Raw genomic sequence first — 13,559 nt, forward strand, 5'->3', positions numbered from 1 at the left:
CGAACGACATAAAATAATAATGATACATTTATGTAAGGGTATTTTAAGATCACAAAGTTGGCAACTCCGATCGTTGGACGAAAACCAGCGCAAAGACCCTATCCTGTTTGACACCTATAATAATTGACAATAGCTGGCTCGGCGAACTTCGGCAAACTAATGTGTGACGTGAAGTGCCAAATCGCGGAAAATGTCGGAAGAAATACATGAATTTGCATGAATAATAATAACCACTTATTTACCTCTCAGTGTCTTCAGGCAACTTAAAAAAAGTACATTGTGTGTTTTTATTATTATTTAGGCAGTTAAATACTGCACAGTATTTTTTACACGGTATTTTTTTATTTTTTTCCATAATACAAGAGTACGCGTGCGTGTGTCAATGCTCGCTCGTATCTCGTATGTGACGCCTTGTCGAATCGCCTCCTGTAGGTGGGCTATCGTGCGTGTTTTGTTTTCGATGTGAACTCGCGGATATGAACAGGCCTGGTTCGACGTCCAATCGCATTGCAGTTGAAAATTTTTAGCGCAATCGGGGCCCTTAGCATAGACAGTTAAGTGGGAGTCGGACTCACCCGCTTGGAGGTTTCCATACAAACTGTTTTTTTAATATTTGTTGTTATAGCGGCAACAAAAATACATTTTCTGTATAGCTATCATGAGTACAGCCTGGTAGCAGACAGACAGTGGAATCCTTATAATATGGTCCCGTTTTTACCCCGATTTTTAGTGTATTTTTCCCGTAATCGGGAGTTTTTAAAACTCTTTTTTTATTCCAGGGTAACGTGGTGAACTACGGATGTTCGGAACTGATGACAGCGGAGCGTATAGGCGAGAGATCTGCCAAGCTGGTGTCTTTCTTGGATCTGGCAGGACACAGCAAGTACCAGCGGACTACGCTACACGGGCTGTCTGGGTACTGTCCACATTGGGCCATGCTGCTGGTAAGTCTAGACATAAAAACAGGGAATTTAGGTCCTAAAGTGTCTAACCCGTATTCACAAACGATGCTTAAGTAAAGCAGAAAATTGAACGCACAGCGTTGAATAGAGCTCTGCAATTGGTCGTGTCACCCTGTGCGTCCACGCGCACTGTGAGACCTCATAGTAATGTTTGTGAATACGGGCGTAATAAGGGTACCAGGCGTCCATAAGTCTGGAAGAGTTTAAACACATGAGACTTGCAAATCAAGGTCCAATACATTAACTAATGTTGGGTATGTACCAGGCGCACATGAGACTAGAGGAGTTCTAGAGTAAAGGAGCTGGTGTCTTTCTTGGATCTAGCGGGACACAGCAAGTACCAGCGGACGACGCTACACGGCCTGTCTGGGTACTGTCCCCACTGGGCCATGCTGCTGGTAAGTCTAGACAACGAATCTAGGTCCAAAAACAGGCAATATAGGTCCTAAAGTGTGTAATAAAGATACGAAAGGACATGGCGTCCATAAGTCTGGAAGAGTTAAACACAAGAGACGGGCAAATCACAACTGATGTTTCAAAAGTACCAGGCTCCCATAAGACTAGAGGAGTTCTAGAGTAAAGGAGTTTGGTTTCCTTCCTGGATCTAGCGGGACACAGCAAGTACCAGCGGACGACACTACACGGCCTATCTGGCTACTGTCCTCACTGGGCCATGCTGCTGGTAAGTCTAGACTAGGATTCTAGGTCCTAAAGTGTCTAATAACGGTATGAAAGTACCAGGCGTCCATAAGCCTCGAAGAGGTTAAGCTCTCACGCAAATCCAGGTCCGATAATGTAACTGTGCTGGACAAAGGCCTCGCTCAGAGTTCTCCTGTGCTGCCTCATTCGGGCGCTTCCCGTGGTCTTAACTAAATCGTCGGTCCACCGAGTGGAGCTTGCCCGCATTGCGTTTTCTCCTTCGTGGTAGCTACTAGTCATGTGCCCCGCCAACTGCCAATTGTTTTGACAATGATTTTATTTTCCGCGTAACAAGGCAGGTATTTTTTTTATACACAGTTAGTGAAACACGTATTTCATGTATGCGTGTTTGTCTTGTTGGTTGTCCTAATAAATAAAATAAAATAAACACTTAGGCTGGGTTGCACCATCTTACTTTAACTTTGACAAACGTTAAAAATCTGTCAAAATCAATACAAAAAATACCGGTTATCGTTATATTTACGGTCAACTTTAGGACTACCGTATTTTGACCGTGACTATAACCATAACCGGTGTTTTTTGTATGGAGTTTGACAGACTTTTGACGTTTGTTAAAGTTAAAGTAAAATAGAGCAACCCACCTTAGTGCGAGCTGGTGGAATGTCGACAATGTCGGCCTGACTATGACCCTTTATGACCTGCGCCTGGTCCAACGGTGATGGAATTCATTAACCTATTGAAATTGTTCCAGATATCAGCCACAGCCGGTATCACCCGCATAACAGAGGAGCACCTAGGGCTCCTGCTCGCGCTGGACCTGCCTTTCTTCGCCGTCGTCTCCAAGTGCGACATCGCCGCGGCCGGCGTGCAGCCCGCGCTGCGACGGTTGGCCGAGCTGCTCAGACCACATGGGAAGGTAAAAAGGGGGGGAGGGCGATTGATTGAGGGGGGCAGACCCAAAAAGATACGAGAGACAAAAAGACAGATCAGCCGGTGTCACCTTTGTAACAGAGGAGCCTTAGGGCTCCTACTATCACTTGACTAATGTATCAGAAGTACCAGGCTCCCATACTACTCAAGGAGTCTTCGGAAAAACAAGGTGTCTTCCTTGATCTACAGCCAGCGTCACTCTTGTCACAGAGGAGCCCTAGGGCTCCTTCTGACGCTGGACTAATGTGTCAGAAGTACCAGGCTCTCATACTACTCAAGGAGCTCTCGGAATCTTAGTTAAAAGCTACCAAGGGTATACTGTAAGTCACATAAGTACTAGGCTCTCATACTACTCGAGGAGTTCTCAAAATCTTAGGATTCTGTGCAGTACAGTATAGGCTGTCACCTTCATAACAGAGGAGCACCTAGGGCTCCTGCTCGCGCTGGACCTGCCTTTCTTCGCGGTCGTCTCCAAGTGCGACATCGCCGCGGCCGGCGTGCAGCCCGCGCTGCGACGGTTGGCCGAGCTGCTCAGACCACATGGGAAGGTAAAAAGGGGGGAGGGGGATTGATTGAGGGGGGGCAGACCCAAAAAGACACGATAGACACAAAAAGACAGATCAGCCGGTGTCATCTTTGTAACTGAGGAGCCCTAGGGCTCCTACTATCACTTGACTAATGTATCAGAAGTACCAGGCTCCCATACTACTCAAGGAGTCTTCGGAAAAACAAGGTGTCTTCCTTGATCTACAGCCAGCGTCACTCTTGTCACAGAGGAGCCCTAGGGCTCCTTCTGACGCTGGACTAATGTGTCAGAAGTACCAGGCTCTCATACTACTCAAGGAGCTCTCGGAATCTTAGTTAAAAGCTACCAAGGGTATACTGTAAGTCACATAAGTACTAGGCTCTCATACTACTCGAGGAGTTCTCAAAATCTTAGGATTCTGTGCAGTACAGTATAGGCTGTCACCTTCATAACAGAGGAGCACCTAGGGCTCCTGCTCGCGCTGGACCTGCCTTTCTTCGCGGTCGTCTCCAAGTGCGACATCGCCGCGGCCGGCGTGCAGCCCGCGCTGCGACGGTTGGCCGAGCTGCTCAGACCACATGGCAAGGTAAAAAAAGGGATTGGTTAAGGGGGTTTATTGCGGTGGAGCAGATAAAAAAAAAGGGGGGGGGGGGGGGCAGACCCAAAAAGACACGAGAGACAAAAAGACAGATCAGCCGGTGTCACCTAGGAGCCCTAGGGCTCCTTCTGGCGCTGGACTAATATGTCAGAAGTACCAGGCTCCCATACTACACAAGGAGTTCTTTGGAAGAACTCAGATTCTTTCAGCAGATCAAGATCTGCTGAAAGACCAGCCGGCGTCACTCTGGTCACAGAGGAGCCCTAGGGCTCCTTCTGGCGCTGGACTAATGTGTCAGAAGTACCAGGCTCCCATACTACTCAAGGAGTTCTCGGAATCTTACTTAAAAGCTACCAAGGGTATACTGTAAGTCACATAAGTACTAGGCTCTCATACTACTCGAGGAGTTCTCAAAATCTTAGTAAGCATTCTGTGCAGTACAGTATAGGCTGTCACCTTCGTAACAGAGGAGCACCTAGGGCTCCTGCTCGCGCTGGACCTGCCTTTCTTCGCGGTCGTCTCCAAGTGCGACATCGCCGCGGCCGGCGTGCAGCCCGCGCTGCGACGGTTGGCCGAGCTGCTCAGACCACATGGCAAGGTAAAAAAAGGGATTGGTTAAGGGGGTTTATTGCGGTGGAGCAGATAAAAAAAAAGGGGGGGGGGGGGGCAGACCCAAAAAGACACGAGAGACAAAAAGACAGATCAGCCGGTGTCACCTAGGAGCCCTAGGGCTCCTTCTGGCGCTGGACTAATATGTCAGAAGTACCAGGCTCCCATACTACACAAGGAGTTCTTTGGAAGAACTCAGATTCTTTCAGCAGATCAAGATCTGCTGAAAGACCAGCCGGCGTCACTCTGGTCACAGAGGAGCCCTAGGGCTCCTTCTGGCGCTGGACTAATGTGTCAGAAGTACCAGGCTCCCATACTACTCAAGGAGTTCTCGGAATCTTACTTAAAAGCTACCAAGGGTATACTGTAAGTCACATAAGTACTAGGCTCTCATACTACTCGAGGAGTTCTCAAAATCTTAGTAAGCATTCTGTGCAGTACAGTATAGGCTGTCACCTTCGTAACAGAGGAGCACCTAGGGCTCCTGCTCGCGCTGGACCTGCCTTTCTTCGCGGTCGTCTCCAAGTGCGACATCGCCGCGGCCGGCGTGCAGCCCGCGCTGCGACGGTTGGCCGAGCTGCTCAGACCACACGGGAAGGTAGAGGGGATGGGGGGAAAATAGAAGGATTGGGGGAGGGGAGAGATCAATCTACAAAGGAGATGAATGTACCAGGCTCCCATGAACCTAGAAGAGATCGAGTCCCAATAATAGACACGAAGGCATCCTTTCTTTAATGTATCAAAAGTACCAGGCTTCCATACTACTCGAGGAGTTTTTGGAAGAATAAGGTATCTAAAGGGGGGGGGGGGGGAGGTTCCTTGATCTTCAGTCAGCGTCACCCTTGTCACAGAGGAGCCCTAGGGCTCCTACTGACGCTTGACTAATGTGTCAAAAGAACCAGGCTCTCATACTACGCAGGATCAAATTCTACTCAAGGTGTTCTTTGGAAGAACTCGAGTGTCTTTCCTTGATCTGCATACAGCGTCGCCCTTGTAACAGAGGAGCCCTAGGGCTTCTTCCGGCGCTGGACGCTACCAGGCTCTCGCACTACTCGAGTAGTTCGGAGGACGTAGTTACTGCACATACCCAACGTAACGTACGTGCTACGTAAGCACAGTATTAGTATCATAGTATCATGTGTCCACAAAAGTACCAGGCTCCCATACTATACAAAGAGTTCTTTGGAAGAACTCAGGTGTCTTACCTTGATCTGCAGATAGACCAGCCGCCGTCACTCTGGTCACAGAGGAGCCCTAGGGCTCCTTCTGGCGCTGGACTAATATCTCAAAAGTACCAGACTTCTATACTACACAAGGAGTTTTTGGAAGAACAAGGTGTCTTCCTTGATCTACAGCCAGCGTCACTCTTGTCACAGAGGAGCCCAGGGCTCCTACTGACACTCACTAATGTATCCGAAGTACCAGGCTCCCATATTAGTCGAGGAGTTCTTTAGAAGAACTCAGGTGTCTTTCCTTAATCTGCTGAAAGACCAGCCGGTGGCACTCTGGTCACAGAGGAGCCCTAGGGCTCTTTCTGGCGTTGGACTAATATCTCAAAAGTACCAGGCCCCCATACAACTTGAGGAGTTCTAAGAACGTAGTAGGGACTCTGTACAGTATAGGTTCCGTGCCCAAACAGAAGTTTATAATTATTGTATTGTATTTTTCTCTCTCTTTCCCAGAAACCATTCCTGATCACTGATGAGAACTTGGCGCGGAACTGCGTGGCGCCACAGAACTTGATTCTGGACACCATAGACAACGGGGACGACGGAACCCCCGTTCAAAAGGAGGAGGAGTGAGTCTTGTCTATGTTATAACTTTTTTTCTATAGCCTATGTCATTGGAATAGAGAACATAGCGCGCACTTGATACTGGACACCATAGACAACGGAGAGTATGGAGCCCCCGCGGTGAAGGAGGAAGAGTGAGTCTTATCTATGTTATAACTACCCTCATCCCAATATCATTTATGGTCCTTCGAGCCGGATAAGAACCAGCGACAGGATTAAGTTCTCCGGTCTTCAATTCGAGAAATCATGAGTCCTTTTGAGTGTTTCAGTCTCATCTCATTGGTGACATCAGGATTTGTAGCGAAGCTGTGATAGGGTGTGGTTGTTTCCACAAAATCTGTGCTGACTGGATCCCTGACTGGGGCTTTTCCCACTTTGTTCACCTGGGTGATGAAAGTGGAATTTTTAGTGTCCTCACTTCACCTCTGAATCATTTCACCCAGCTTAGCTTAGCTTAGAGGTAAATAAAGCGATTCTGTTGGTTCTTACCGAACAAAATTATTTTTTTATCTAGGCCCGTTTTTTTGAAGTCTGTTATAATTTTCGTATTTGTCCACAGATCGCCTCTAGAAAGGGTGTGCGTGTTTCCCGTATCGTGCGTACGCGGGAGCGGTCTCAATGCGCTACACGCTTACCTACTAGCGCTACAGCCAACCAATGCTAGGCACACCGCGCTACACGTGAGTTACTAAAGCTTCTAGTGTTGAAAATATTCGCCGCTAGAGCGCGTGTACGTGTTTCCTGTTTCTATGGCCTCAATGCGCTACACGCTTGCCTTTTGGCGCTACAACTGCCGAATGTTAGTCACACCGCGCTACACATGACTGGGACAATCCCGTTTATATGGGGGAATCCCCAAAGTCCTTAGGTTCCTCTTAGGGAGAATAGAACTTAGATTTCAACCCCCCTGACTTTGGGGGAGGTGGAGACAGATTGGCATCGAAAAGAGAGGGGGGTTTTAAGGACGAAGCACACTTATCAACCCGGAAACGGATCGTAACCGTATCAACTCGAGGCGGTCAGTATTCTTCATATGAAACTCCGTACTGCGCACACTTTTTCGTGCGGTAACGTAAACACCTCGTCTCGCGGTTAAAGGCGATGCGGTGTTGATTTTTTCCGGGTTGATAAGTGTGCTATGACCTATAAGGAGGGGTCCTATAATATACAGAGAGGACTCTGTGAGGGGTACTTAACATTAAGGACATAGGAATTAGGGTTTAGGAACCTAATGTGTGACATCATCATCATTCCAGTCATAGAACGTCCACTGCTGAACATAGGCCTCCCCCTATGATTTCTATATCGCATGACCTGATCTTCTACCCTACTAAAGACTGCATTTATATCGTAATGTTGTTCCAGGAAAGCTGCGAGTTCCAAATCGACGAGATATTCCACGTGGGGGATACAGCGGGGCCAGTTGTAGGTGGACTTATGACGCGAGGACAACTGTACGAGGGCGACCGCCTCATCATCGGTGAGTGACGCTACACTTACACTACTACTTAAATATATCCTATCATCATCATCATCATCATCATTTCAGCCATAGGACGTCCACTGCTGAACATAGGCCTCCCCTAATGCTTTCCACGTTGATCGATTGGTGGATCGATCGAATTTTATATCCTATACCCCACATCAATTCCAATTACAGGTCCAATGTCCATGAGACGTGGTCTCAGCATCGAAGAGTGACAAAGTACAGCTATAACATTCCCTAACACAAGAAGTTAGTTATTATTTTATCTGCCGGCTTTCTCTATCCTAGTCCAAACAGGCATTTTATACGCTAAAGTAAACGATTGCTCGCTTAGTAGTTGGTGGTCAGGGGGCCTAGTGTGAGTTCTTTTTCAAACGCGCGTCAAAAAATGACATTAAATGTATGATGGATTGTACAGCGCCCTTAGCGGGAAACTTTCAAAAACAAAAATTTTTATACATTATTTTAACGCGCTCACGCAAACAACACTTGGTTACCGACACACTATCATAGAAGAAAATAGAGTTATTCTAGTGTCAAGTGGAAGCAACTTAACACAAAAAGTGTCTTTAAGTCTGCTCAGAGAGTGAGTGATTTCATGTTGGATAAATTAAAATAAAATACATATTCACTGGTGGATGGATAGTACTTCTTCACAGTTGGCGCCACTAGCGAGTGACAAGACCTTTCTCTACAAGGGCGCCTTTCTAGTGAAATCAAATGTGATATAGTTCCAAAATCCTAACAACATGATTATGAACTGTTCTATCCATGACATTGACAGTGGGGCGCCACCGTCAATACCAGATCGCTGGTTCCGATTTTTGCCATGTTGGAAACCATATAGTAGAACGATAGTAGCGCGCCCCTGTCATTGATTTTGGTGGGACAGTTCAGCGTGGGTCATCAATAGTCACCGCTTCAGCACTTACCAGTGTGTGACACTAGCAAGTGACAGGACCTTACTCCACAACTGGTGAGAGCAAATAAGATACTTATTCCTCTTTATTTTTCCCCAGGTCCATTCGAAACGGGCGAGTTCCGACAGATATCAGTCCGCACAATCTACCGCAACCGCGCTCGTTGCGGTGGCGTGCGCGCGGGACATTGCGCCAGCCTCGGGCTCGCTCTCCCGCCGGGACAAGGGGCTGTCAGGCTCCGAGCGGGAATGGTGCTGTTGGGAGCTCCCGAGGGAGACGCCAAGCCGGTCAAGTTTGGCGCATGCATTGGCGCCTGCAAGAGCAATGATCAGGTGAGCAGTAGCTAGAGGTACTAGGCTCCCATAAGTAGGAGGCATCACAGGTTTGGCTACAGAAGCACTAGATGACTGTAAAATGACACTTCTTCCACTCTTCAAAGGAGAGAAGTAGCAAAAGGTACCAGGCTCCTATACATGCTTAGGAGGTAGCATGCAGAGGTGCAGTAGATGACTGCTAGCCAAGAAGACCAGACCATCATCACCATCATGGACTTCATAGACCCCCAGGAGTTGGAGATATTCTGGTAAATGCGTAGACAGCAGTCCAAAAAGTACCAGGCGCCCATAGTTGCTATAGAGGTTTTCTAACTAGTACTATGTAGGGTCATACTACGAATCCGTAGCACAATGCGCGGTCGTAGCAGTACTTTAGCATCGTAGAAGCGACTCATACTACGAGTCGCGCTGGTAGAAGTAGCTAAAAGTACCAGGCTCCTATAGATGCTTAGGAGTAGTCACTCCGCACGATCTACCACAAGCGCGGGGTTACTTCAAAGCTTCGAATGTTGCCATCCCTCTCACGCAAACCGAGCTGCCAGCAAGAGTGACAGTGACAGATAGACCCGATACGTAAACAGCGTTTCGGAGTATCCCTGCTGGTTTCCACTGCGCCAGCCTCGGGCTCGCGCTCCCGCCGGGACAAGGGGCTGTCAGGCTCCGAGCGGGAATGGTGCTGTTGGGAGCTCCCGAGGGAGACGCCAAGCCGGTCAAGTTTGGCGCTTGTGTGGGCGCTTGCAAGAGCAATGACCAGGTGAGGAGTAGCTTGAGGTACTAGGCTCCTATGAGTACACAGGAGGCATCACAGGTTTGGCTACAGAAGCACTAGATGACTGTCAAATGACACTTCTTCCACTCTTCAAAGGAGAGAAGTAGCAAGAGGTACCAGGCTCCTTTACATGCTTAGGAGGTAGCATGCAGAGGTGCAGTAGATGACTGCTAGCCTAGAAGAATAGACCATCATATTATTGGATTTCATAGCCAGGAGTCACTTCATCATCAGGAGTTGGAGATATTCTGGTAAGAGCGTAGACAGCAGTCGAAAAAGTACCAGGCGCCCATAGTTGCAAAAGAGGTCTTCTAACTAGCACTATGTAAGGTCGTACTACGAATCCGTAGCACAATAAGCGCTCGTAGCAGTACCGTAGCATCGTAGCAGCGACTCATACTACGAGTCGCGCTGGTAGAAGTAGCTAAAAGTACCAGGCTCCTATACATGCTTAGGAGTATTTCAGTCCGCACGATGTGACTACCGCGGGTTACTCCAACAAAACACATTATCCAAAGTGTCTAATATTGCCATCCCTCTCACGCATACCGAGATGCGAGCATGAGCGACAGTGACAGATAGACCCAAAACGTATACAGCGTTTCGGAGTTTCTGGTTTCCACTGCGCCAGCCTCGGGCTCGCGCTCCCGCCGGGACAAGGGGCTGTCAGGCTCCGAGCGGGAATGGTGCTGTTGGGAGCTCCCGAGGGAGACGCCAAGCCGGTCAAGTTTGGCGCTTGCGATGGCGCTTGCAAGAGCAATGATCAGGTAAGAGAGTACTAGGCTCACAGAGACACATAGGAGGTATCACAGGTTCAGCTATAGAAGCCCTAGATGACTGCCAAGTGAGTGGGCGCTTGCAAGAGCAATGATCAGGTGAGAGGTACTAGGCTTCCATAGCTAAACAGGGGGTTCACAGCTTCAGCTACAGAGGCTCTAGTCTAGAGGTGGTCATCAGGTGATCCGTTTGCTCGTTTGCCTCCTATCACATAAAAAAAAAAAAAGAAAAAAAAGATGACTGCCAAATGACAGAGAAGTAGCTAGAGGTACTAGGCTCTCATAGATGCTTAGTAGGGTGGTCCTTATTTTTCGACTTTTGAATTCTCCCCGGGGCACTTTCTCATTCGATTATATACCTCTAAATATGAAATTAGCTTTTTTTGTTTTTTTTTTTGGTTAAGATTTAGAGGTCGCTACCAGCTGTCAAAATATTTACAAAAAGCTTTGAAGATCTTAAATCATGGTTTCATAAATGTTTTATTTAAGTGTTTATATCACATTTTACGTGCAAATGGACATCGCATAGATAGAATAGACAATCGCTTCTTGTCCCCTTCTCCCCTCAACCCCTCTTCTGTACCGACCATGGTACCGACGCGTCGAGATACTAACAAGTAAACTCTTATATCTTAAAAATAATTGATTCAAATATGTAAATTGTACATAATATCTTAGTTCATAGCAACAACAATAATTTTGTAATATTTTTACTTGGCTTCGGCTAAAAATAAATGAATCTAACAAATAAAGATTTTGTATTTTTACTTAAAATTCAAACCTTGGTAGCGACCCCTAAATGTCTTTTAAAAATTAAAAAAAAAATAATGAAAGACTTTCATATGGTATATATTCAAATTACGTGGTGCCCCGCAAAATATAAGAAAAAAAATTTTTTTCGTAGGAATAAGGACCACCCTAATGCTTAGCCAGCAGTTTTACAGAGGCAGCTGATGACTGCCAGCCAAGAAGACCAGACCATCATATTGGTTTTCATAGCCAGGAGTCACTTCATCATCAGAAGTTGCAGATATTCTGGTAAAAGCGTAGACAGCGCTCTAAAAAGTACCAGAGTTGCTAAAGATCTCTCATTGCAAACAACTACGTTTCGTAGCACTATGTAGGGCAAAGACAATGCATACTACGAGTCCGTAGCACAATGCGCGCTCGTAGCAGTACCGTAGCAGCGATTCCATACTCGTACTACGAATCGCACTACTAGAAGTAGCAATGTAGCCATCTCTCTCACGCATACCGAGATGCGAGCATGAGCGACAGTGACAGATAGCCTTGATACGTAACCAGCGTTTCGGAGTAGCCCTGCTGGTTCCCACTGCGCCAGCCTCGGGCTCGCGCTCCCGCCGGGACAAGGGGCTGTCAGGCTCCGAGCGGGAATGGTGCTGTTGGGAGCTCCCGAGGGAGACGCCAAGCCGGTCAAGTTTGGCGCTTGCGTGGGCGCTTGCAAGAGCAATGATCAGGTAAGAGGTACTAGGCTCCCAGAGGTACACAGAAGGTTTCACAGGATTAGCTATAGCGGCCCTAGATGACTGTCAAATGACACTTCTTCCATTCAAAGGAGAGAAGTAGCAAGAGGTACTAGGCTCCCACAGATGCTTAGGAGGTAGCGAGCAGCAGAACAGAGGAGCCACTCAGGAGTTGGAGATATTCTGGTAAAAGCGTAGACAGCAATCCAAAAAGTACCAGGCGCCCATAGTTGCTATAGAGGTTTTCTAACTAGTACTATGTAGGGTCATACTACGAATCCGTAGCACAATGCGCGCTCGTAGCAGTACCGTAGCATCGACTCATACTACGAGTCGCGCTGGTAGAAGTAGCTAAAAGCACAGAATACATAATAGTAGCACAGAATACATAATAGTAGCAACAGAAATTGCACTCCTTTGTGTAGGATCAGATGCCGACATTTTAACGGTAATAATAATAATGCAAAATATCCAACGCACATGGTGCATTCGAAATCGCACCTTACTACTATGCTCACAAGAGCGCAATTTTTTTGTGTTCAGAATTGATTTACCTCACAGCTCAAGCGTCAGGGTTGTATAAGCAAAGTAAAATAAATAAAAACTTAATTTTAAGAAGCAATTATTGTATTTACGATTGGTAAACTATAATCTAGTGGTGTTTGTATAATCGTACCATCTCTAAAGTACCTAATAATAAACTTCAGTGTTGCGATAATTTGAAATTGGACAAACAGTTTTAAAAGGTGTAGTGTCGGAAAATAGACACGGTGAAGTAAAGTTAATGTTTTTATTAGCTAAAATAATTTTTTGCTACAGTTTTTTGTCATAAGTATTTCAAAATTATTTAAAAAGTGCAGTTTTTTTTAATTATTTAAATCACTACAGTTAATTATTATTCCTAAATATTACGATTTTCCATTAAAGAAGAATAACAGTGCTGTTGGAACAATAAACCTTGATTGCGACGATGATCGACCGAGCGTGTATAGAAATACGCGTGTGCTCACAGGCGCGTGGCGGCCCTGACTGATTTGCAACTTGAAGTTGTCGCGCGCTGTAGGTAATTATCTCGGCCGGCATAGGCGAGTGACGGAGGCCTGATAGTAGCAACAGAAATTGCACTCCTTTGTGTAGGATCAGATGCCGACATTTTAACGGTAATAATAATAATGCAAAATATCCAACGCACATGGTGCATTCGAAATCGCACCTTACTACTACGCTCACAAGAACGCATTTTTTTTGTGTTTAGAATTGATCTACGTCACCGCTCAAGCGTCAGGGTTGTATGAGCAAAGTAAAATAAATAAAAACTTAATTTTAAGAAGCATTTATTGTATTTACGATTAGAAAACTTTAATCTAGTGGAGTTTGTATAATCGTACCATCTCTAAAGTACCTATTAATAAACTTCAGTGTTGCGATAATTCGAAATTAAACAGACAGTTTTAAAAGTAAAATTAATGTTTTTATTAGCTAAATAATTTTTTTGCTACAGTTTTTTGTCATAAGTATTTCAAAATTATTTAAAGTGTAGTTTTTTCTAATTATTTAAATTACTACTGTACGCGCCAGCATTAAAACCTCATACATTTCAAACTCATGTCACACTGTTCTATCACTCATTCTGACAGTCCTTTTCCTATCCTCTCCCTCCCACCTTCAGTCTCGCTCTCGCATCGCAACGCGCCGCTTCGCCTACCTATCT

General features: G+C 46.2%; 1 protein-coding gene across 1 annotated transcript in view; it reads left to right on the plus strand.

The window, feature by feature from the left end:
• LOC135085167 (uncharacterized) overlaps positions 1 to 13,559 on the plus strand; it is a 41,989-nt gene that overhangs the window by 14,662 nt on the left and 13,768 nt on the right. The window contains exons 7-19 of the mRNA XM_063979922.1: positions 780 to 944; positions 2,374 to 2,538; positions 2,972 to 3,100; positions 3,536 to 3,664; positions 4,146 to 4,274; positions 4,734 to 4,883; positions 5,968 to 6,083; positions 6,638 to 6,758; positions 7,444 to 7,558; positions 8,584 to 8,823; positions 9,401 to 9,573; positions 10,188 to 10,355; positions 11,670 to 11,842. Coding sequence (XP_063835992.1) covers positions 780 to 944; positions 2,374 to 2,538; positions 2,972 to 3,100; positions 3,536 to 3,664; positions 4,146 to 4,274; positions 4,734 to 4,883; positions 5,968 to 6,083; positions 6,638 to 6,758; positions 7,444 to 7,558; positions 8,584 to 8,823; positions 9,401 to 9,573; positions 10,188 to 10,355; positions 11,670 to 11,842 — 1,973 coding nt within the window. The remainder of the gene's footprint in view (positions 1 to 779; positions 945 to 2,373; positions 2,539 to 2,971; positions 3,101 to 3,535; positions 3,665 to 4,145; positions 4,275 to 4,733; positions 4,884 to 5,967; positions 6,084 to 6,637; positions 6,759 to 7,443; positions 7,559 to 8,583; positions 8,824 to 9,400; positions 9,574 to 10,187; positions 10,356 to 11,669; positions 11,843 to 13,559) is intronic.

This window comes from Ostrinia nubilalis, chromosome 28 (assembly GCF_963855985.1).
Source record: "Ostrinia nubilalis chromosome 28, ilOstNubi1.1, whole genome shotgun sequence".
Lineage (NCBI taxonomy): Eukaryota > Metazoa > Arthropoda > Insecta > Lepidoptera > Crambidae > Ostrinia > Ostrinia nubilalis.